The sequence below is a fragment of the Taudactylus pleione genome, unplaced genomic scaffold (assembly GCF_031769625.1).
Source record: "Taudactylus pleione unplaced genomic scaffold, aTauple2 ptg000768l, whole genome shotgun sequence".
Lineage (NCBI taxonomy): Eukaryota > Metazoa > Chordata > Amphibia > Anura > Myobatrachidae > Taudactylus > Taudactylus pleione.
The window spans coordinates 1,205,171-1,231,781 of record NW_028285170.1 but is presented as its reverse complement, the minus strand read 5'-3'; the positions used below and the strand labels follow the sequence as shown (position 1 = coordinate 1,231,781).

Sequence of the window (26,611 nt, the reverse complement as noted above, 5' to 3'; positions counted from 1 at the left end):
CTATGGATCACATACCTCTAGTATAAAGCCTGTTACTAACTGTGTCTCAGTGTCTGTGCAACGTTACTTTCAGGTCTTTCTTGGACTCCTGCCAGATCCCTGCTGGGCCTGTGGGTTGCTGTGGACTTTGCTATATCTCTGCCCATGTTCCGGTTAAACTTCTGATGCCAGTTACCAGCCGCACTACAGAACTCAGCATAGCCATTGCCTAAGTATTGCTTTTGCTCCATTGCTGTGGTTTCACCTTTTGCTGCACTATTTACTTTGCCTGTTGTCTCTCACTCCTGTGGACATCGAATCCATCTTCGTTACGGTTGTCAACTGCACTGTTACAGTTATCATCACCGCATTGTGGGGCTCAAGCCCATTCTGGATTCTAGTCACGCCGCAGGGCTCAACCCCGTTCTCGGTACCACACCGCTTCACAGGGCTCAACCCTGCTTCAACCTTCATTGCATCATGGGGCTCAACCCCGCTCCGGATTCTAGTCACACCGCAGGGCTCAACCCTGATCCGAAACCTCACCGCTTCACAGGGCTCAACCCTGCTTCAACCTCCGCATCACAGGGCTCAACCCTGCTCCGACCTCATCGCATCACAGGGCTCAACCCTGCTCCGACCTCATCGCATCACAGGGCTCAACCCTGCTCCAGATCTCCATCACTACAGGGTTCCACCCAGGTGAAGCTCCTCTATACCATCCTGAGGTGTTAGCCTCATACTGGACTCGGGGTTCCCTACCATATTAACTTTTCTGTGGTTAAAGACTATATGGGGGGTTTTCTCCTATATTCATTATTGCTTATGTGAACCTCAGTGTTGTTGAGACTTTGTGTGAGACGTTGCCATTATGTTTCTCCTGTGAATAAATTCTATTTACTTTTATTCTGAGATTTCATGAAAAGGTCATTCCTAAAGCCACCCCAGTTTATTGTGCCTAGTAGGCCTGCCTCCTCCCAGGAGTCTCAAGTGTCGGCAGCCGTGACACTAGTGTGCATATACAATACCAGACTCCATGCTTTTAAACCAATAAGGGAGGGGCGCTAGTCCAGGCTGAAGGCGTCTCCTTTCCTTCAGGTGTGCAATAAAGTACATTAAATGGAGTATATAGGAAAGGTTCCTGGACTGCACAACCTGACTATATATATAATGGGAGGTGCTACCTGTTGAGACTTCTTGCAGGCACAGGAACAGACAAATCACAGGTGCACAACTCCAAATTACTGATTATATATAAATCCATTATTCAATAAAATTTTGCAATCAATAGTGGTTTTTAGCATAATCATGGCCAAGGTTATGGGCCTACCCACCATATCCAGGTAACCTCTTCAGGCTAGGACCCTAACATACTAGGGTTTAAATCCTGAGCGCAGGACACTATAAAATCAGCACAGCTGAGCCACCCCAGGGCGTCGCCATAATGAGAAAAGTGAAATGTGAAGTAAGAAAGGTAAGAGCAGCTATGGCTGCATGGAAAGGTGACAATACAAATTCCTCCTAGTGCTGCCTGATTGGCAGCTGATCCTATTTGAACTTCCTGGACTGTCGCCGCCCTGTCGGCTATAGAGTTTTCATGTGGAACTTTTGGTTATGCAACTTGCTTTCTGTGCATCCAGACTTCCAGTTATAATCAGTACATGCAGCGTGTACTCTGCTCACCGGCTTCTAAGTGACCAAAGTACCCCGAGTTCAAGCATCGCTGTCTACAGGGCCCTCCAGGCCATACAGCTTTCCTGCTTCTATACCACGTTCCAAGCATCGCTGTCTACTAGGCCCTCCAGCACTCCTGCTTCTACACCACGTTTCAAGCATCGCTGTCATCTAGGCCTTCTGGCCATTCAACAACTTTAGTTTGGGCTGTAAGTCTACAGTATATTCTATTGCCTGTCCTATGGTATCAGCTCCTTACTGCACCATTGACATGTGTTTGTACTGGCCCTCCAGGTCCACCATATAATTTATAAAGTAAACTGCCATGATTTTAATATTCTGCTCGTGACTGTTCTTGGATGTGCCTCGTATCTCCAATACCTTCATCTTGGTCCTAGCAATTGTTAGAGGATTGTAACAGTATTAGAATATCAATATTTGGCAACTGCCTTGAGTGATATATTACTGTATAATCTCTCTGATGGCTTAGATATTACTATCCTTACCCACTGTCCCTGTAGGACCATAGACATAAATCTTTTATCCCTCTATAGAGTCACCACTTATACACGACTCACTCCGTACACTGTCTGGATTTTTCAGTATATATATTTTTTTCTCATATTAAGGGTACACACCATTCATTGTCACAACACCATACTTAGGTTTATATATGTACTGTTATATATATATATACACACACACACACATTATAACTAGGGGTGAGCGGGTTCGGATTTCTGAAATCCGAACCCCCCCGATCCGAGTCCGATCCGAGTCAGGCTTGACTTTTCCCGCCTGACTCGGATCTGAAATCGAGGAAAAACGTCATCATCCCGCCTTCCGAGTCTCGCGGGTTTTGGATCCTATATAAGGTACCCGCGTCGGCGCCATTTTCTCACTCGGCTGTGGACAGTGAAGAGGGAGGGTGGGAGTTAGGGCTGTGTAGTGTAGTGTAGTGTAGTGCTGCTGTTGTCCACTACTTCAAAGTCCATAGGGGCTGGCTGTGTTGTGCTGTGCTGCTGTTATTAATAGGGGCTGTGTCCACTACTTCAAAGTCCATAGGGGCTGGCTGGACTGTGTTGTGCAGTCAGTTCTCCATAGGGGCTGTGTCCACTCCAAAGTCCTGTGCAGTGTCCCAGTCCTAAAGGAGTGCTGTAGTGTTGTCCAGGGGGTGCTCTGTCCATCAGGGGTGCTCCCCCCAAGTGCTAAAAAAATAATATATTTTCTGTGTTTGTGAATTGTGTGCGCAGTAGCCGCACGTGCATCAACAAAGTAGTGCCAAGCGTGCGCCTGTGTCATAAGTAAAGGGCCGGCTGGCTTGACCGTTAAAGGGTGCTGTAACCCCCGAAAGTACACTCCAGTCCAAACCAAAAAAAAAATTATTTTCTGTGTTTGTGAATTGTGTGCGCAGTAGCCGCACGTGCATCAACAAAGTAGTGCCAAGCGTGCTCCTGTGTCATAAGTAAAGGGCCGGCTGGCTTGACCGTTAAGGGTGCTGTAACCCCCGAAAGTACACTCCAGTCCAAACCAAAAAAAAAAATTATTTTCTGTGTTTGTGAATTGTGTGCGCAGTAGCCGCACGTGCATCAACAAAGTAGTGCCAAGCGTGCGCCTGTGTCATAAGTAAAGGGCCGGCTGGCTTGACCGTTAAGGGTGCTGTAACCCCCGAAAGTACACTCCAGTCCAAACCAAAAAAAAAAATTATTTTCTGTGTTTGTGAATTGTGTGCGCAGTAGCCGCACGTGCATCAACAAAGTAGTGCCAAGCGTGCGCCTGTGTCATAAGTAAAGGGCCGGCTGGCTTGACCGTTAAAGGGTGCTGTAACCCCCGAAAGTACACTCCAGTCCAAACCAAAAAAAAATTATTTTCTGTTTGTGAATTGTGTGCGCAGTAGCCGCACGTGCATCAACAAAGTAGTGCCAAGCGTACGCCTGTGTCATAAGTAAAGGGCCGGCTGGCTTGACTGTTAAGGGTGCTGTAACCCCCGAAAGTACACTCCAGTCCAAACCCAAAAAAAATTATTTTCTGTGTTTGTGAATTGTGTGCGCAGTAGCCGCACGTGCATCAACAAAGTAGTGCCAAGCGTGCGCCTGTGTCATAAGTAAAGGGCCAGCTGGCTTGACCGTTAAAGGGTGCTGTAACCCCCGAAAGTACACTCCAGTCCAAACCAAAAAAAAATTATTTTCTGTGTTTGTGAATTGTGTGCGCAGTAGCCGCACATGCATCAACAAAGTAGTGCCAAGCGTGCGCCTGTGTCATAAGTAAAGGGCCGGCTGGCTTGACCGTTAAAGGGTGCTGTAACCCCCGAAAGTACACTCCAGTCCAAACCAAAAAAAAATTATTTTCTGTGTTTGTGAATTGTGTGCGCAGTAGCCGCACGTGCATCAACAAAGTAGTGCCAAGCGTGCGCCTGTGTCATAAGTAAAGGGCCGGCTGGCTTGACCGTTAAAGGGTGCTGTAACCCACAAAGTACACTCCAGTCCAAACCAAAAAAAAAATTATTTTCTGTGTTTAGCCGCACGTATATATCAAATCGATATAACATAAATGGAGGACCAAACTTTCTCCGATAAAAATAAAATAGAGAAAGATCAAGAACCACTTCCTCCTAGTGCTGAAGCTGCTGCCACTAGTCATGACATAGACGATAACATGCCATCAACGTCGTCTGCCAAGGCCGATGCCCAATGTCATAGTAGAGGGCACATACAATCCCAAATGGCAAAGTTCAGGAAAATGACCTTGAAAAAGACATTTAAATCAGCTGAAGAGAAACGTAAACTTGCCAATATGCCATTTACGACACGGAGTGGCAAGGAACGGCTAAGGTCGATCCCTAGTATGTTCATGACTAGTGGTTCAGCTTCACATGACGATGGAAGCACTCCTCCCACTAAAAAAATCAAAAGAGTTAAGCTGGCAAAAGCACAGCGAAGAACTGTGCTTTCTAAGAAGATATCACAAATCCCCAAGGAGAGTCCAAGTGTGGTGGTGGTTGCGATGCCTGACCTTCCCAGCACTGGACGGGAAGAGGTGGCTCTTTCCACCATTTGCACGCCCCCTGCAAGTGCTGAAAGGAGCACCCACAGTCCACTTGCTGATATGCAAATTGAAGATGTCACTGTTGAAGTACAACAGGATGAGGATACTGGTGTAGCTGGCGCTGAGGAGGAAGTTGGCGAGGAGGATTCTGATGGTGATGTGGTTTGTTTAAATCAGGCTCCGGGGGAGACAGTTGTTGTCCGTGGGATGAAAAAGCCCATCACGGTCATGCCTGGGCAGAAGACCAAACATTCCACCTCTTTGGTCTGGCAATATTTCTATCCAAATCCGGACAACAACTGTCTTGCCATATGTACCATATGTAAAGGTGAAATAAGTAGGGGTAGGGACGTCAACCACCTAGGAACATCCTCCCTTATACGGCACCTGCAGCGCGTTCATAAAAAGTTACTGTCAAGTTCAGAAACTTTGGCTCAGACCGTAAGCAGTCCAGGGACACCTAAATCCCGTTGTCCTGTTGTATCCAAGCGCCTGCAAACCACACCGTCAACTCCCTCCTCGTCAATTTCCTCCTTAGGATCGGAAGTAGTCCTGCAGGCCATATCACTGGCATGACTGACTCTCCTATCCGGGATTCCTCCGGAGGATCCTGCATTGCTACGCCTACTGCTGCCGCTGCTGCTGTTGCTGCTGCTGGGAGTCGTTCATCATCCCAGAGAGGAAGTAGGAACACCACTACTTTTACTAAACAATTGACCCTCCAACAGTCCTTAGCGAGGAGGATGAAGTACGACAGCAGTCATCCTGAAGCAAAACGTATAACTGAGGCCTTGACTGCTATGTTGGTGTTAGACGTGCGTCCGGTATCCGCCATTAGTGCAGTGGGATTTAGACAATTGATGGAGGTAGTGTGTCCCCGGTTCCAAATCCCGTCTAGATTCCACTTCACTAGGCAGGCGATACCGAGACTGTACAGAAACGTCAGAAAAAGTGTCCTCAGTGTCCTGAAAAATGCCGTTGTACACAATGTCCACTTAACCACGGACATGTGGACAAGTGGAACAGGGCAGACTAAGGACTATATGACTGTGACAGCCCACTGGGTAGATGTATCACCTTACGCAGCAACAGCAGCAACGTCACCAGTAGCAGCATCTCAGAAACGCCAGCTCGTTACAAGGCAGGCTACGCTGTGTATCACCGGTTTCAGTAAGAGGCACACCGCCGACAACCTCTTAGAGAAACTGAGGGAAATCATCGCCCAGTGGCTTACCCCACTTAGACTCTCCTGGGGATTTGTGATATCTGACAACGCCACCAATATTGTGCGGGCATTACATCTGGGCAAATTCCAGCACGTCCCATGTTTTGCTCACACAATAAACTTGGTGGTGCAGAATTTTCTGAAAAGCGACAGGGGCGTGCAGGAGACGCTTTGGGTGGCCCGAAAAATTTCTGGCCACTTTCGCCATTCAGCGACTGCGTGCCGAAGACTGGAGCGCCAGCAAACACTCTTGAACCTGCCCCGCCATCACCTGAAGCAAGAGGTTGTGACGCGGTGGAACTCAACCCTCTATATGCTTCAGAGGATGGAGGAGCAGCAAAAGGCCATACAAGCCTATACATCCACCTATGACATAGGCAAAGGAGGGGGTATGCACCTGACTCAAGCGCAGTGGAGAATGATTTCCGTGTTGTGCAAGGTTCTTCAGCCCTTCGAACTTGCCACACGTGAAGTCAGTTCAGACACTGCCAGCTTGAGTCAGGTCATTCCCCTCATCAGGCTTTTGCAGAAGCAGCTGGAGAAAGTGAAGGAGGAGCTAAGACGGAGCGATTCCGCTCGGCATGTGGGACTTGTGGATGAAGCCCTTCATTCGCTTTGCCAGGATTCCAGGGTGGTCAATCTGTTGAAATCAGACCACTACATTTTGGCCACCGTGCTCGATCCTAGGTTTAAAGCCTATGTGGTGTCTCTCTTTCCGGCCGACACAAGCCTGCAGAGGTGCAAAGACCTGCTGGTGAACACACTGTCAGCTGAAGCGGAACGTGACACGTCAACGGCTCCTTCTTCATTTTCTCCTGCAACTGGGGCTGCCAGGAAAAAACTTAGGTATCCTAAGCAACCCGCTGGCGGTGATGCAGGGCAGGCAGGACCAAGTTTGGACATCTGGTCCGGACTGAAGGACCTGGCAACAATTTCTGACATGTCTACTGTCACTGCATATGATACTGTCACCATTGACAGAATGGTGGAGGATTACATCGGTGACAGCATCCAAGTAGGCATGTCAGACAGTCCATACCTGTACTGGCAGGAAAAAGAGGCAATTTGGAGGCCCCTGTACAAACTGGCTCTATTTTACCTGAGTTGCCCCCCCTCCAGTGTGTACTTGTCAGCGAAAGGCGTAGGAGGTTGCTTCCACAGAATGTGGAGAAGATGATGTTCATCAAAATGAATTATCAGCTCTTCCAGGGAGACCAGCCTCCAGAAGGTACAGAGGGACCTGTGGTGGTGGATTCAAGTGGGGACGAGTTAATACTTTGTGAGGATGAGGATGTACACACTGAAGAGGGTGAGGAATCGGTGGATGAGGAGGATGAGGATGACATCTTGCCTCCGTAGAGCCAGTTTGTGCAGGGACACATTAATTGCCAGCTTGTTTTGTGGGGGCCCAAACGAACCAATCATTTCAGCCACAGTTGTGTGGCAGACCCTGGCGCTGAAATGATTGATTTGTTAAAGTGTGCATGTCCTGTTTATACAACATAAGGGTGGGTGGGAGGGCCCAAGGACAATTCCATCTTGCACCTCTTTTTTTCTTTGCATTATGTACAGTTTGGGGCCTAGTTTTTCTAACTGCCATCCTGTCTGCCACTGCAGTGTCACTCCTAGATGGGTCACGTGTTTGTGCCGCCCACTCGTGTCGCTTAGCATAGTCATCCAGCTACCTCGGTGCAACCTTTTGGACATAAAAACACTATTGTGAGGTGTGAGGTGTTCAGAATAGACTGGAAATGAGTGGAAATTAAGGTTATTGAGGTTAATAATAGCATAGGAGCAGAAAAACCTACAAATTCTGTGATTTTAGCTGTTTTTATGCTTTTTTTCAAAAAAATACAGATCCAAAACACAAAACCCAGAACCCAAAACACGGAAGGGTGGTTTTGGCAAAACCAATCCAGATCCAAAACACGAAGAAAAATCCAGATCCAAAACCAAAACACAAAACACGAAAAGTGGCCGGTGCACACCCCTAATTATAACATTGTTCCTACATTTTCACACATACATCGTATTTACAGATGTAATTATTGTACATAATAATGTTACACTTACACAACAATTTTATTATGATATGAGATTTTCACACTCACTTATCCACCTGAGGGTGTGCAGACAACACTTTCCTCCTTTTTATTTTTCACTTATGGTCCCTCTTTTCCCAGTAATCTCACCATTCATCAATGTGTCTCACCATTCATCAGTGTGTCTCACCATTCATCAGTGTCTCACCATTCACCAGTGTGTCTCACCGTTCATCACTGTGTCTCACCGTTCATCACTGTGTCTCACCGTTCATCACTGTGTCTCACCGTTCATCACTGTGTCTCACCGTTCATCAGTGTGTCTCACCGTTCATCAGTGTGTCTCACCATTCATCAGTGTGTCTCACCATTCATCAATGTGTCTCACCATTCATCAATGTGTCTCACTGAGTCATCAGTGTGTCTCACCATTCACCAATGTGTCTCACCATTCATCAGTGCGTCTCACCATTCTTCAGTGCGTCTCACCATTCATCAGTGTGTCTCACCCATTCATCAGTGTGTCTCACCCAGTCATCAGTGTGTCTCACCCAGTCATCAGTGTGTCTCACCCAGTCATCAGTGTGTCTCACCATTCATCAGGGTGTCTCACCAATCATCAGTGTGTCTCACCATTCATCAGTGTGTCTCACCATTCATCAATGTCTCACCAAGTCATCAGTGTGTCTCACCATTCATCAATGTCTCACCCAGTCATCAATGTGTCTCACCAGTCATCAGTGTGTCTCACCGAGTCATCAAATCATTTTTTGACCATTTATTCCTATTTACCACTGATTTTCATGCAATATTGTGATAGAGATTTACAGATACTTGTTATGTCCTCTTGACTGGACCAATTCTCTGTATAAATGCATGTCACACAGAGAGCAGCAGCTGCCTCCATGATGTCTGTAATTGGGGTAGCGTTATTTATAAAAAAAAAAAAAAAAAAAATGTTTTTTTGGCGATACCTCTACACACTACCATATTTTTGGCAGAAGCTATTTTTCTTTATAAATAGCCAATAGCTATATTTTGTATAGCAGCCAACATAACTATTACATAATACTTAGTTTAATACATTAGACCAACCTTTCTACATAGTTGTCAGTACCATCTATTGATCCGCTCTAATTGGTGAGTAGTAGTGAGTGCTAAAGAGGGATTATCAGCCAATAGGGTTTAGTGTAAATCTATAATACATAGTATTTATCACCTTCCCCTGTGACGCTATCCAGACCTAATATTATTTACCCATTCATGGCAATAACAGTAACTTTCTATATGTGATTACTATAGGTTACAGTGAATGGTGAACTATAACAGCTGTGTGCTGACTGCACACACCCCTCATTTGCATATCCTATTAGACTCCTTTATAGATCAAGAGGTTCTCCCCCAATCAGGGCTCATGTAACATATCTTACTGATCTCCGGGGATTCCTGATTGGTCCATCCTGCAGATAAGAATGACAGTCAGGACAGATCTCCTGATACACACTGAGGAAGCGGTTCAGCGAAACGTCCGTCTGTGACTCAGTGGACACCGCCTGTACACGAGCAGGGTGTCCCGTACCAGGCAGCAGCAATAATTTTATTTTCTCTTACCTGCTCTCCACTTCACCACCGCTGGGCTACAGACCTGTGTTCCCGGCAACCTGCTCGGGTATCGCCTTCAGGTAGGTGTTTTGCTGGCACGGGTGTGAGCTGTGACCCTGCAATGTCCTTCACTGCCCCATTTAGCGATCCACCCGGCCTAGATCTTATCTCTTCTAAATGCCACTCACAGCGGTGTACCGCTCACATTCCCGTCGCTGCTTTATAGTACATAGGGAGCAGCAGCACGATTGTGACATTATTTCCCTTTATTCATACTTTATTGTCTAATCTACATTCTACACTTCCTGTTATTTCTTTGTGTTCTCTCGTTGGGTCGGTGATTTAGGAGATCCCTGTGCTGATTCAACAGAGTTCCCCTCTATCTACTTCATAAAAGCAGATGCCCTATAAAATTATTCACACCCTAGGACGATCCGAGGGTACGCTCACTCTCTATATAAATACATGCCACACCCTAGGACGGTCAGAGGATACGCTCACTCTGTGTATAAATACATGTCACACCCTAGGACGATCAAAGGGGAAGCTCACTCTGTATAAATGCATGTCACACCCTAGGACGGTCAGAGGGTACGCTCACTCTCTGTATAAATGCATGTCACATCCTAGGGTGGTCAGAGGGCACGCTCACTCTGTATAAATACATGTCACACCCTAGGATGGTCAGAGGGTACACTCACTCTGTGTATAAATGCATGTCACACCCTAGGACGGTCAGAGGGTACACTCACTATGTGTATTAATGCATGTCACACCCTAGGACGATCAGAGGATACGCTCACTCTGTGTATAAATGATGTCACACCCTAGGACGATCAGAGGTTACGCTCACTCTGTATAAATACATGTCACACCCTAGGACGATCAAAGGGGAAGCTCACTCTGTATAAATGCATGTCACACCCTAGGGCGGTCAGAGGGTACGCTCACTCTCTGTATAAATGCATGTCACACCCTAGGGTGGTCAGAGGGTACACTCGCTCTCTGTATAAATACATGTCACACCCTAGGACGATCAGAGGTTACGCTCACTCTGTGTATAAATGATGTCACACCCTAGGACGATCAGAGGTTACGCTCACTCTGTGTATAAACGATGTCACACCCTAGGACGGTCAGAGGGTACGCTCACTCTGTATAAATACATGTCACACCCTAGGACGGTCAGAGGGTACGCTCACTCTGTGTATAAATACATGTCACACCCTAGGACGGTCAGAGGGTACGCTCACTCTCTGTATAAATGCATGTCACACCCTAGGACGGTCAGAGGGTACGCTCACTCTCTGTATAAATGCATGTCACACCCTAGGGTGGTCAGAGGGTACGCTCGCTCTCTGTATAAATACATGTCACACCCTAGGACGATCAGAGGTTACGCTCACTCTGTGTATAAACGATGTCACACCCTAGGACGATCAGAGGTTACGCTCACTCTGTGTATAAACGATGTCACACCCTAGGACGGTCAGAGGGTACGCTCACTCTGTATAAATACATGTCACACCCTAGGACGGTCAGAGGGTACGCTCACTCTCCGTATAAATGCATGTCACACCCTAGGACGGTCAGAGGGTACGCTCACTCTGTGTATAAATACATGTCACACCCTAGGACGGTCAGAGGGTACGCTCACTCTGTGTATAAATACGTCACACCCTAGGACGGTCAGAGGGTACGCTCACTCTGTGTATAAATACATGTCACACCCTAGGACGGTCAGAGGGTACGCTCACTCTGTGTATAAATACGTCACACCCTAGGACGGTCAGAGGGTACGCTCACTATGTGTATAAATACATGTCACACCCTAGGACGGTCAGAGGGTACGCTCACTCTCCGTATAAATGCATGTCACACCCTAGGACGGTCAGAGGGTACGCTCACTCCGTATAAATACATGTCACACCCTAGGACGGTCAGAGGGTACGCTCACTATGTGTATAAATACATGTCACACCCTAGGACGGTCAGAGGGTACGCTCACTCTGTGTATAATACATGTCACACCCTAGGATGGTCAGAGGGTACACTCCCTCTGTGTATAATACATGTCACACCCTAGTACGGTCAGAGGGTACGCTCACTCTCCGTATAAATGCATGTCACACCCTAGGACGGTCAGAGGGTACGCTCACTATGTGTATAAATACATGTCACACCCTAGGACGGTCAGAGGGTACGCTCACTCTGTGTATAATACATGTCACACCCTAGGATGGTCAGAGGGTACACTCCCTCTGTGTATAATACATGTCACACCCTAGTACGGTCAGAGGGTACGCTCCCTCTGTGTATAAATACATGTCACACACAGAGCAGCAGGTGCCTTCTTCATATGTCTGTAATGGAGTATCTTTATTTTCACTTTTTTGGCGATACCTCTGTAGACTACCATATTTTTGGCAAAAACTATTCTCTATATATAACCAATAGCTATTTTTGTATAATAACCAACATAACTATTACATGATACATTAGACCAACCTTTCTATATCTTTTTCAGTAACATATATTAATCTGCTCTAATTGGTATATAAGTGTAAATGTAGTTATACTGTATATAAGTGTATATTATGTAGTTATACTGTATATAAGTGTATATTATGTAGTTACTGTATATAAGTGTATATTATGTAGTTACTGTATATAAGTGTAAATGTAGTTATACTGTATATAAGTGTATATTATGTAGTTATACTGTATATAAGTGTATATTATGTAGTTATACTGTATATAAGTGTATATTATGTAGTTATACTGTATATAAGTGTATATTATGTAGTTACTGTATATAAGTGTATATTATGTAGTTACTGTATATAAGTGTAAATGTAGTTATACTGTATTTAAGTGTATATTATGTAGTTATACTGTATATAAGTGTATATTATGTAGTTATACTGTATATAAGTGTATATGTAGTTATACTGTATATAAGTGTATATGTAGTTATACTGTATATTAGTGTATATGTAGTTATACTGTATATAAGTGTATATGTAGTTATACTGTATATAAGTGTATATGTAGTTATACTGTATATTAATGTATATGTAGTTATACTGTATATAAGTGTATATGTAGTTATACTGTATATTAATGTATATGTAGTTATACTGTATATAAGTGTATATTATGTAGTTATACTGTATATAAGTGTATATTATGTAGTTACTGTATATAAGTGTAAATGTAGTTATACTGTATATAAGTGTATATTATGTAGTTATACTGTATATAAGTGTATATTATGTAGTTATACTGTATATAAGTGTATATTATGTAGTTATACTGTATATAAGTGTATATGTAGTTATACTGTATATAAGTGTATATGTAGTTATACTGTATATAAGTGTATATGTAGTTATACTGTATATTAATGTATATGTAGTTATACTGTATATAAGTGTATATGTAGTTATACTGTATATAAGTGTATATGTAGTTATACTGTATATAAGTGTATATGTAGTTATATACAGTATAACTACATAAACACTTATATACAGTATAACTACATAAACACTTATATACAGTATAAGTGTTTATGTAGTTATACTGTATATAAGTGTAAATGTAGTTATACTGTATATACGTGTATATGTAGTTATACTGTATATAAGTGTATATGTAGTTATACTGTATATAAGTGTATATGTAGTTATACTGTATATAAGTGTATATTATGTAGTTATACTGTATACAAGTGTATATTATGTAGTTATTCTGTATACAAGTGTATATTATGTAGTTATACTGTATATAAGTGTATATGTAGTTATACTGTATATAAGTGTATATGTAGTTATACTGTATATAAGTGTATATTATGTAGTTATACTGTATATAAGTGTATATTATGTAGTTATACTGTATATAAGTGTATATTATGTAGTTATACTGTATATACGTGTATATTATGTAGTTATACTGTATATACGTGTATATGTAGTTATACTGTATATACGTGTATATGTAGTTATACTGTATATAAGTGTATATGTAGTTATACTGTATATAAGTGTATATGTAGTTATACTGTATATAAGTGTATATGTAGTTATACTGTATATACGTGTATATGTAGTTATACTGTATATACGTGTATATGTAGTTATACTGTATATAAGTGTATATGTAGTTATACTGTATATAGGTGTATATGTAGTTATACTGTATATAATGTATATGTAGTTATACTGTATATAAGTGTATATGTAGTTATACTGTATATAAGTGTATATGTAGTTATACTGTATATAATGTGTATATGTAGTTATACTGTATATAATGTATATGTAGTTATACTGTATATAATGTATATGTAGTTATACTGTATATAAGTGTATATGTAGTTATACTGTATATAAGTGTATATGTAGTTATACTGTATATAAATGTATATGTAGTTATACTGTATATAAGTGTATATGTAGTTATACTGTATATAAGTGTATATGTAGTTATACTGTATATAAGTGTATATGTAGTTATACTGTATATAATGTATATGTAGTTATACTGTATATAAGTGTATATGTAGTTATACTGTATATAAGTGTATATGTAGTTATACTGTATATAAATGTAGTTATACTGTATATAAGTGTATATGTAGTTATACTGTATATAAGTGTATATGTAGTTATACTGTATATACGTGTATATGTAGTTATACTGTATATAATGTATATGTAGTTATACTGTATATAAGTGTATATGTAGTTATACTGTATATAAATGTATATGTAGTTATACTGTATATAAGTGTATATGTAATTATACTGTATATAAGTGTATATGTAGTTATACTGTATATAAGTGTATATGTAGTTACTGTATATAAGTGTATATGTAGTTATACTGTATATAAATGTATATGTAGTTATACTGTATATAAGTGTATATGTAGTTATACTGTATATAAGTGTATATGTAGTTATACTGTATATAATGTATATGTAGTTATACTGTATATAATGTATATGTAGTTATACTGTATATAAGTGTATATGTAGTTATACTGTATATAAGTGTATATGTAGTTATACTGTATATAAATGTAGTTATACTGTATATAAGTGTATATGTAGTTATACTGTATATAAGTGTATATGTAGTTATACTGTATATACGTGTATATGTAGTTATACTGTATATAATGTATATGTAGTTATACTGTATATAAGTGTATATGTAGTTATACTGTATATAAGTGTATATGTAGTTATACTGTATATAAGTGTATATGTAGTTATACTGTATATAAGTGTATATGTAGTTATACTGTATATAAGTGTATGTGTAGTTATATGTTGGAGATAAGTAGTGAGTGCTAGACACTACATATTGCTCTATATTAGAAGACTATACCAGGTAACTCTATGTAAGCAATTACCAGGTATTATATATTGTCTTACTACGCATTATGGGCCTGATTCAGAGCCGGACGCTATTTGCGCTCGCTCGTTCAGAAAAAGGGGCCGGATATTTAAACTGAGCGCTCGCTCTTTGCGGTCTGTTGACGCCTCTATGTCTGAACGAGCGAACGAAACATGCGCTCGCTATTTTTTATAAAACGTCCCCTGGCCGCTCGCATCCTACGTCATCTCTGCTATTTATTAGATTAATCGAGTACATCGAAAGGCGTATGAACTGCTCGCAGTGCTTGTGGTTGGATTTTCCTACCGCAATCATGCGAGCAGTTCAGGCTAAAAGACAACCAAGTGACGTGGTCAATGACGCTGCTTTGTTAATTATGCACACCCTTGAAACGCCCGTTTTGACCTTTATGCACGCCTGCGTTCTGATCTCCACTCCCCTTCTTCAAGCACCTTCCCCTGTTACCACCCACAAACGCCTCATTCTGTCACTCAAATTAGCAGGCATTCGCTATTTTGCGAGCACAAAATTTCCGACCGCAATGACTGGTTCGCGCATGCGTATTACGACCCATACGCATGCACAGTTGTGCGAACATCGCTCGGAGCTTACGAGCGGCTCTGAATCAGGCCCTATATACAGAGTTGCCTATTTACTTGAACATGACTGCTGCCTATACTACTGAGTATTAACACTCAGTAATACCATACTATTTATTATTCCTATCTCTGCTGTATCATCGTTTGATACTTTATGTGTTGTACGTTGTTTGTTTTATTATATATATTAAAATGATATTAACAAAGTTATAGTGTAATATTTTGTCATTGAGTTCCCCCAGCAAAGATGAGAGATACTTTTGTCTTCTTAACATTATGACATGGGAGAGACCGGACTCCAGACACTACGTGTAATGATTTCCTAGCACCTGTGGTAACGTGTGAGGGGTGATACATTGTATATTAGTACACACGATATTAGCGGATCCATTTGTTTGTTGTTTTAGTTAAGTACATGACATACAAAACAATATAACCAGTAAAGAGAATGGCCATGTGATACCGGTTGGGTGCACAATGTATGTGTTAGGTATATCGGTCTATTTATTAACTCAGAGATATTGAGATAAAAAATAAAATGTGTTTAATGATGCATCACTTAGTTACTTAGCACATGACCAACATTCAGTCCCTGGAATCCCAGCACTGGGAAGTAGATGCTCATCTGGCACCTTGTACATGGAAAACCAGATAAATAAATACACACAATATCACAATGTATCAGTATAATATTGTGCAGTATGTACTAATATATTTATATTTTCACAAAATACCTTTATAGCCTCATACTCTAAGCTCAGGAAAGAGAAGTACAGAGAGAAAAGTGTAATTACATACACAGATATATAGACATAGTGGGGACACCACCCGGAGCATCAGGGACACCCATATACTATTTATATTATTACCAGTTATTTATATAGCACACACATATTACACAGCGCTTTACAGAGAGTATCTGGCCATTCACCTCAGTCCCTGCCCCAGTGGAGCTTACACTCTATATTCCCTGCTACATGGACACTACAGCAAATGTTTAACCAGAACAGCCGGAGGAAACCCACACAAGCACAGGGAGAATATACAAACTCCACACAGTTAGGGCTGTGGAGGGAATCAAAACCTTAATGCTGTGCGGCAGCAGTGTTAACCATTACACCAACCGTGCTGCCCACCGAAGTCCTTACTCCTCACTGTTGCTGTGTCCTGATGGTGTGTGACAGCTTTTATTTCTATCTCTAGCAAATCATTCTCTGATATAACTTAGTGTATATATCCTCCCATTACTCTGCCGCCCTGCAGCATATAATAGGTATTACATAGAGGGGAGGAGGTGGGTGGCAGGAACCTCTATTATTAGATGCTACCACTCTGCTACCACCTTAGTGCCCACTGCTCCTTGTGTCTTCCTTACACACTATTATACCATTCACGTGATCCAATTCCAAATACTGCTATACACACTGCAGGGTAACTCTCCCTACATATACCACTATACACACTGCAGGGTAACTCTCCCTACATATACCGCTATACACACTGCAGGGTAACTCTCCCTACATATACTGCTATACACACTGCAGGGTCACTCTCCCTACATATACCGCTATACACTGCAGGGTAACTCTCCCTACATATACCGCTATACACGCTGCAGGGTAACTCTCCATACATATACTGTATACACACTGCAGGGTCACTCTCCCTACATATACCGCTATACACACTGCAGGGTAACTCCATACATATACCGCTATACACACTGCAGGGTCACTCTCCCTACATATACCGCCATACACGCTGCAGGGTCACTCTCCCTACATATACCGCCATACACGCTGCAGGGTCACTCTCCCTACATATACCGCTATACACGCTGCAGGGTCACTCTCCCTACATATACCGCTATACACGCTGCAGGGTCACTCTCCCTACATATACCGCTATACACGCTGCAGGGTCACTCTCCCTACATATACCGCTATACACGCTGCAGGGTCACTCTCCCTACATATACCGCTATACACGCTGCAGGGTCACTCTCCCTACATATACCGCTACACACGCTGCAGGGTAACTCTCCATACATATACCGCTAAACACACTGCAGGGTAACTCTCCATACATATACCGCTACACACGCTGCAGGGTAACTCTCCATACATATACCGCTACACACGCTGCAGGGTAACTCTCCATACATATACCGCTATACACACTGCAGGGTCATTCTCCATACATTTACTGCTATACACGCTGCAGGGTAGCTCTCCATACAAAATAGACTAAATATTAGAAACAATGAGGACAGTAATACAATACATTACTATTCATTGTTCTGGTTTCACACAACAGAAGAGGCCAATGAAGCAACCAGGTCAGGAGAAATACTATCCTTAAGGATATTTTGGTTTTTATTATAAATAATTTCCACTTGTAAACATGCAAAGTTTCAACATGCTAAATAAAGGATGGTTTAATGAGATCAAATTTCTGTACTTTCTGACAATCAGAATATGAGAATAGCTAATCTGTGTGATTTCTCCGATGTCTAACAAGAGCTTTTTTCCATGAAAAGCATTTCCCACACTCAGAACATAGAAATGGCCTCTCACCTGTGTGACTTCTCTGATGTGTAATAAGCAATGATTTCTTAATGAAATATTTACCACAGTCAGAGCATGGAAATGGCCTCTCACCTGTGTGACTTTTCTGATGTGTAACAAGCAATGATTTCTGTATGAAACATTTACCACAATCGGAGCATGGAAATGGTTTCTCCCCTGTGTGATATCTCTGATGTCTAACAAGAGTTGATTTCTGTTTAAAACATTTCCCACACTCAGAGCATGGAAATGGCCTCTCCCCTGTGTGACTTCTCTGATGTCTAGCAAGAGCTGATTTCTGTGTAAAACATTTCCCACACTCAGAGCATGGAAATGGTTTCTTCCCTGTGTGACATCTCTGATGTGTAACAAGATTTGCTTTCCACATAAAACATTTCCCACACTCAGAACATAGAAATGGTTTCTCACCTGTGTGACGTCTCTGATGTCTAACAAGAACTGATTTCTGTGCAAAATATTTTCCACACTCAGAACATGGAAATAGTTTCTCACCTGTGTGACATCTCTGATGTGTAACAAGATTTGCTTTCCACGTAAAACATTTCCCACACTCGGAACATGGAAATGGTTTCTCACCTGTGTGACTCATCTGATGTGAAACAAGATCTGATTTCCGCTTAAAACATTTCCCACACTCAGAACATGGAAATGGTCTCTCACCTGCCTTAGCTGGCTGATGGAGATTGAGTTTTGTGTTCTGTGTAAGACATTTGGCTTCAATAGAAGAGGTAAATATGTTATCTACTCTAAGAGCTGTGATAGATGTACCAGGAGAACATTCCTCATTATTATCAGGATCACTTTGAGGTACTGGATGTATAATTGGGGTAATGGGGTTTTCTCTTGGATAATTCTCATTGATGTCATTATCTTCTATTTCACAATCTGGAGACAAAATTAGATTTTCCTTTGAGATATTCCTGCTGTTACCTCCATCTGCTGGGAATAAAATAAATAAATGATTGATGCCACATAAATTAAATTTTTCAATAAAGACTGTTATCAAAGTTCCTTTTATCACCATCAAATGGATAAACTCACAATGATGTACAATGTAAACTCATCACCTGACATTTTATGTTCCGTTATACATAGGGCAGGGATTACAGCTTTATTATAGTCATTTGTGCTGGGAATTACTCTGTAACATGACAGCAACGTGTGGTGATAATACAGCTATAACATGTGCTGGGAATTACTCTGTAACATGACAGCAACGTGTGGCGATAATACAGCTATTACATGTGCTGGGAATTACTCTGTAACATGACAGCAACGTGTGGTGATAATACAGCTATAACATGTGCTGGGAATTACTCTGTAACATGACAGCAACGTGTGGTGATAATACAGCTATAACATGTGCTGGGAATTACTCTGTAACATGACAGCAACGTGTGGCGATAATACAGCTATTACATGTGCTGGGAATTACTCTGTAACATGACAGCAACGTGTGGCGATAATACAGCTATTACATGTGCTGGGAATTACTCTGTAACATGACAGCAACGTGTGGCGATAATACAGCTATTACATGTGCTGGGAATTACTCTGTAACATGACAGCAACGTGTGGCGATAATACAGCTATTACATGTGCTGGGAATTACTCTGTAACATGACAGCAACGTGTGGTGATAATACAGCTATTACATGTGCTGGGAATTACTCTGTAACATGACAGCAACGTGTGGCGATAATACAGCTATTACATGTGCTGGGAATTACTCTGTAACATGACAGCAACATGTGGCGATAATACAGCTATTACATGTGCTGGGAATTACTCTGTAACATGACAGCAACGTGTGGTGATAATACAGCTATTACATGTGCTGGGAATTACTCTGTAACATGACAGCAACGTGTGGCGATAATACAGCTATTACATGTGCTGGGAATTACTCTGTAACATGACAGCAACGTGTGGCGATAATACAGCTATTACATGTGCTGGGAATTACTCTGTAACATGACAGCAACGTGTGGCGATAATACAGCTATTACATGTGCTGGGAATTACTCTGTAACATGACAGCAACGTGTGGTGATAATACAGCTATTACATGTGCTGGGAATTACTCTGTAACATGACAGCAACGTGTGGTGATAATACAGCTATTACATGTGCTGGGAATTACTCTGTAACATGACAGCAACGTGTGGCGATAATACAGCTATAACATGTGCTGGGAATTACTCTGTAACATGACAGCAACGTGTGGCGATAATACAGCTATAACATGTGCTGGGAATTACTCTGTAACATGACAGCAACATGTGGCGATAATACAGCTATTACATGTGCTGGGAATTACTCTGTAACATGACAGCAACGTGTGGCGATAATACAGCTATAACATGTGCTGGGAATTACTCTGTAACATGACAGCAACATGTGGCGATAATACAGCTATTACATGTGCTGGGAATTACTCTGTAACATGACAGCAACGTGTGGCGATAATACAGCTATAACATGTGCTGGGAATTACTCTGTAACATGACAGCAACATGTGGCGATAATACAGCTATAACGTGCTGTAATATATTAGACCGGTGTTTGTATAAAATTACAGCTGAAACGCGTGAGAATAATACGGCTGCCTCCAGGCTTGTAGGTAAGATGCACAATATCCAGGAACACTGTAACTGCAGCAATGCAGAGGTGTCACCATGTATATGTAATAGTTACACTTCTTATGTGCGCTCCTCTCATCCATAGCATCAATGAAGGAACATCTGACATAAAGATAGAGGTAACAGGATCGGACATATGTCAGCAGATTCTAAGTGACCTTAATCCTTGCTGGATCCAACACTTCCACATTGTTCATTATGGGTATGTCCCCCATTAGAAGATATAACAAACTATAGGCCTGCCGGTGACGTTGTAATTAAGGAGATGTCTCATTATGAAGTTGTATTACTGTAATTAGCTATACCACAATGAGGTCGGGTCCTTCTTTGTTGGAAATTCCACAATGGATGCCGGTCAGTGTAATGATGAGTATTTATGGGAAGAAAACAGTCAGATACAGGATAAACTGCATAAAGTGATGAAAAAATGTTCTAGACCATTCTCAAAATTGGGACCTTTAAAATGTTTGTGTGAGGAACATAACGATAATAACAAGATTGGTCATCCTTAGGTCCAGGCGCGCACTATGCGTAATGTACAGTGCCTGGTCCACTCAAAGAGAAATGTGCAAAGACCGTACAAAAGCGTACAGAAGGAATGAGAGAACTTATTACACAGATTAGGAACATCTACACCCTACACAGGAGAGGTCTCCAACGGTTACTCCAAGTTACTTTCCTCCAGCTCTGGCTAATGACCTTTCTGCCTTACCACAACCAGAGAAGGTGACACAAAGAGGACTCCACTGAAACATTTGAAGATATCTAAAAAGCCCTCACTGAGGTCCGGCCATGGGGCCTCCCAATTTATAGTAACAAGCTTTCCACCTACACAAGGCCCAAGGTAATGCAGCTGGCATCCTTACCCAGTTATATGGCAATAAGCTCCATCCTCTAGGCTATTTCAGCAACATGTTGGTCACCCATTGCCCAAGGTATTAATCCATGTGACAGGGGAAGCCATTGCTGTCTGCGTGGAAGATAAAACCAGTGGAGTAGTACTAGGACATTCTGTCCATGTACATGTCCCATAAGCTGTCAAACAAACTATGGCCTGCTCACAGATACAACATGTGACCGCCAATAGACGGACAAAAGTGTGAGCACTCACTGGCTGCCTAGACATTTGCTATAGCCCAGGGAAACAGACTGGCTGATGAGACTGCTGAGCAAGCAGACACTCTCCCTCCAAAGGATGGCGCACACATGCACTCACTTTCTGTACCACTTGTTACCCGTCACTGACATGGACAGGATCACTGCAATGCAACAATCAGTGCCAGCTGTGACAGCTCACTGTGCGAAAACAATTGGTGCAGTCACCTGCCACCAGCACTCTGGGTAGTCTGTTATGGTAAGCCCATAGCGCCCAGGCTTGTCTTCTGCCTACAGCACTCTGGGTAGTCTATTATGGTAAGCCCATAGCGCCAAGGCTCGTCTTCTGCCTCCAGCACTCTGGGTAGTCTATTGTGGTAACCCCATAGCGCCTTCAGCACTCTGGGTAGTCTATTATGGTAAGCCCATAGCGCCAAGGCTCGTCTTCTGCTTCCAGCACTCTGGGTAGTCGGTTATGGTAAGCCCATAGCGCCAAGGCTCGTGTTCTGCCTACAGCACTCTGGGTAGTTTGTTACGGTAATCCCATAGTGCCAAGGCTCGTCTCCTGCCTCCAGCACTCTGGGTAGTCTATTATGGTAAGCTCATAGCGCCAAGGCTTGTCTTCTGCCTCCAGCACTCTGGGTAGTCTGTTATGGTAAGCCCATAGTGCCAAGGCTCGTCTTCTGCCTCCAGGGCTCTGGGTAGTCTATTATGGTAAGCCCATAGCGAAAAGGCTCGTCTTCTGCATCTTGCCACATTAGCCCCCTGAAAGTAAGTATACAACGACACGTTCACTAATACTGGTACTGAGCTTTAAGGACAGAACGCGCCTCTTGGACACCATCCTGAAATGCGTTCTGTATTTTTTCTAAATTCCAACAGGACACCAGGAATGTCTGATTTAGTAGAGTGTGGCAATTGGTCCTCCATCCTCCAAATCTCTACCCGAAGCAGCACCTACAAAAGGGTAAGGGTTTTTTTTTCTGGAAAACTAAAGGTTTGGGTGGGTGGTGAGGGTTTAAAGAATAAACAATGTGGTGGAATCCAGATTTCTTACCCTTAGGCATGGAGGTAACCAGGGAGGCACAGCTAAGGAGATTGTACTGTTAATAGGCTCCTATCGACGGTATCATACACTCAGACAGGGACTCACAGGACATGACCCACAGTGGTATTATAAGGGCATTGATTAGAAGATACATCACGACCCTGGAAGCTACACGTAGCAGAGGACAACACAAAGAGAAATAATCATATGGGTGGGTGGGAGCAGCATTACAGGGAAGTCTTGTCAGCTGACACTAAGGCAACAAACCAGTGAGTGAGGTGGATAGAGCACAGTCTGAATAGTAGCCACAAATGTTGGTGGGGAAATCCTTATAATATAAGCTGTTGTTCATTCAGTTGGCCACCAGGAAACAGCAATGTGGCACAGATAGCTTGTAATAGCTGAAGACTGTGTTTGGCCTCCTATAGAGACATTACCACCTTTAATGAAGCGGAATGGACAAAGGTACATTGCGGTCAGTAGATAAAGCTGTGCCGTCAGGTCACTGATGAGTGGATAAAAAGGGTCTAAAGCTGGGCTTCTGGGTTCTTTGTTCTTGGGTCCTGACCGGCGAGGCAGGACTGATGTTGAGTGGCTGAGGCACCTCCAGACCCAGCCAGGATTGCAGACCCTACCGACTTCCAGCAACGGACTTCATCAAAGGGAAACCTGGGACAGATACGCAGCCAAAACTTACTGCTCTATCCGGAGCTGTCTCAGGTTCGCGGTTTATGTGCCAGCTGGAGCTGGGTAACTTTTGCAGCGTGCCCTACTCTCGCGAGTAGCGGAATCCGTTCGGGCCAGGCGGCCGGGACCAGCAAGTCGTTCAGCATTACCTCTTGCAGCAGCACCGTGCCCACCGGAGACTCACAGCTGTGCAGCGGTCCGTGCTCACATAGTCCACCTGGTGATTATTGACTGTCTAGGTGGGAAGGGTTCCTTTGTGTGGTTTTTATAATAGTCATAGTCTTTAAATGTGGTTGATGTTAGTGCTACCTGTATATACTGTACATAGTTTGGTTACGGTTTACATGTATAATTAGAGTGTATGAAATAAAGGTGCTCTTGTACCTTGCTATTGCGTGCTTACTGTGTGATCCTTGAACCCATAAAAGACCCGGGGTACCGTGCAGGAGCTATGTACCGTTGCCTTTCTCAAGGCGATGAGGGCCAGTAAACGAGAATAACGCACACATAAACTCGGTGTCTTCACACCCATCATTGTCCCTGTATCCCCTAGTGGAGAAAGAAAGAGTCCAAGCATTCCAGACACAAAGATTTAAGAAGCCCTCACACCCTAATATTCTACTACCAGTGTTGACTTTTAAAATGTTTAAATACTGGAGAGCAGGAACTGATGGCTCCTGATGTATGAGATACACCAGAGAGTGTGGGGAGGAGACTGGTCAGATCTCTGGGCTGGTAACACACAGTGACATGATGTGAGGAGGAGAGCAGGAGTATAATAGGGGCTGATGGCTCCTGATGTATGAGATACACCAGACAGTGTGGGGAGGAGACTGGTCAGATCTCTGGGATGGTAACACACAGTGACATGATGTGAGGAGGAGAGCAGGAGTATAATTGGGACTGAAGGCTCCTGACTCCGCCACTGGGCGGACTTATTTTCCTCATTAGTTTGTAGTGACAGAGGAGGGTGGAGGAAACAAGATTTTTGTAGTGATTAAGCAAGGAGAATATGTGACTCTTTTCTGTAATGTGTTTATTACTCACCTTTGCTAATATCTGTAGGAATTTCCTCCTCCCTACACTGCTGAAGCGGCATCACATACGTCTCTTCTTCTCCCTCTATATCTTCTGCCTTTATATCAGTCACATACGTATCTTCTTCTCCCTTTGTATCTTCTGCCTTCATATCAGTCACATACGTCTCTTCTTCTCCCTCTATATCTTCTGCCTTCATATCAGTCACATATGTCTCTTCTCCCTCTATATCTTTTGCCTTCATATCAGTCACATATGTCTCTTCTCCCTCTATATCTTCTGCCTTTATATCAGCTATACGTCCACCCTAAGTAACCCACAAAACAATTAAATCACATTAAGGGCGGTATTCAATTAGTGGCGATATTATCATACCCGCGATAATATTGCCGACTTTTCGGCGATATTGTCACATCGGCTATAATTTATTGCCGATTTATCACGAAAAACTGGAGAAAACTTTCCTCCATTTTGAGAAATGGGGAAAAATTAGCAAAATCCCTATTTTGGGATAAAAATGTGGGCATTTCTTACAGAACCCTTTGGACAGTCCCCCTAATGATACTTTAGCGGAAAAAAAATTGTAAGTTGCGTACTTTGGCGAAAATGCGTTTAACAAATTTTTCGAAAGGCGCGAAATGTTTTAAACATCGCACATGGCTGGCGCAGGTGTTTTTTAGCAGTTTTAAAAACAGTCTGCGCCAGCCACATGCGGTTTAAAACACTTGGTGCATCCTTATGGCCCTCCGAAATACCAGACCCAATATGTTTAAACGCACTTTTCATGGGAAAAAATAAATTTCGACCAAAATTTCAGCTGTCGTTTTTCGCCAAAGTACGCAGCTTACGAGTTTTTTTTTTTTTACTCTAAAGTATCATTAGGGGGGCTGTCCAATCCCGACATTTTTACACAAAAATAGGGATTTTGCAAATTTTTTCGCCTGCCCTAGGCTAGAGAAAAGATTTCTTCAGTTTTTAGGCGAAAAACTAACGGTTTTCGCCGTCGTTGGCGAAATCGCCCGCCAAATCGACTGACTGGCGGGCCAATTTCGCCAACGACGGCGAAATCGGACAATTTTGCTTCTAATTGAATACCCCCTAAGTATAGGAATTCTGGTTAATAAGACACAGCTTCTCCACAGATCATATAAAGTCACTTTGCTAAATCGGTGAGACCCTAAATCCCATCTACCTGATGCTCCTGTGGGATCCTGTGATTCTCCTCTATACAATCCTGTGAATAAAGAGGATGGGGACATCTCTCTGGGGTATTTCTGTTACTGGGTCCATCTGTAGGAGACACACAGTGACTGAGTACATTGTATATATGTGATTGTCAGGTAATGTGTGTATATAGGGGCACCCATACCTGCTCTCCCCTGTACAATAAATGACAGTCTCCTCTTACCCAGTGATGTGAGGGGCCGGTGATTCTCCATCATCACGTCCATGTACAGACCCCTGTGTTCCTCTATATACTCCCCCTCCTGCATGGAGACATAGACAGTGACATCCTGACACCTTATAGGAACCTGACACACACAATGATACAGTCATCACCCAGACACATCCCCTGGTGTTACTGTATAATGTCCCATTCCCAGCAGTCACCTCTCCAGTCATCACCCAGACACATCCCCTGGTGTTACTGTATAATGTCCCATTCCCAGCAGTCACCTCTCCAGTCATCACCCAGACACATCCCCTGGTGTTACTGTATAATCTCTCATTCCCAGCAGTCACCTCTCCGGTCATCACCCAGACACACCATCTCGTGTTACTGTATAATCTCCCATTCCCAGCAGTCACCTCTCCGGTCATCACCCAGACACACCACCTCGTGTTACTGTATAATGTCCCATTCCCAGCAGTCACCTCTCCAGTCATCACCCAGAGACATCCCCTGGTGTTACTGTATAATGTCCTATTCCCAGCAGT

At 42.8% G+C, this 26,611-nt stretch overlaps 1 protein-coding gene and 1 pseudogene across 2 annotated transcripts in view; one reads left to right on the top strand and one right to left on the bottom strand.

Moving 5' to 3' along the window:
- The window catches only part of LOC148476852 (uncharacterized), a 75,897-nt pseudogene that overhangs the window by 18,948 nt on the left and 30,338 nt on the right, over window positions 1-26,611 (top strand). The gene's annotated exons all lie outside the window — the stretch shown is intronic.
- On the bottom strand, window positions 17,915-26,166 carry LOC148476853 (uncharacterized). Its single transcript, XM_088457567.1, has 4 exons — window positions 26,082-26,166; window positions 25,866-25,963; window positions 24,683-24,980; window positions 17,915-19,102 (listed from the first exon to the last, which is right to left on the bottom strand). The coding sequence occupies exons 1-4, from the start codon at window positions 26,164-26,166 to the stop codon at window positions 18,063-18,065; spliced, it is 1,521 nt and encodes a 506-aa protein (XP_088313693.1). The 3' UTR covers window positions 17,915-18,062.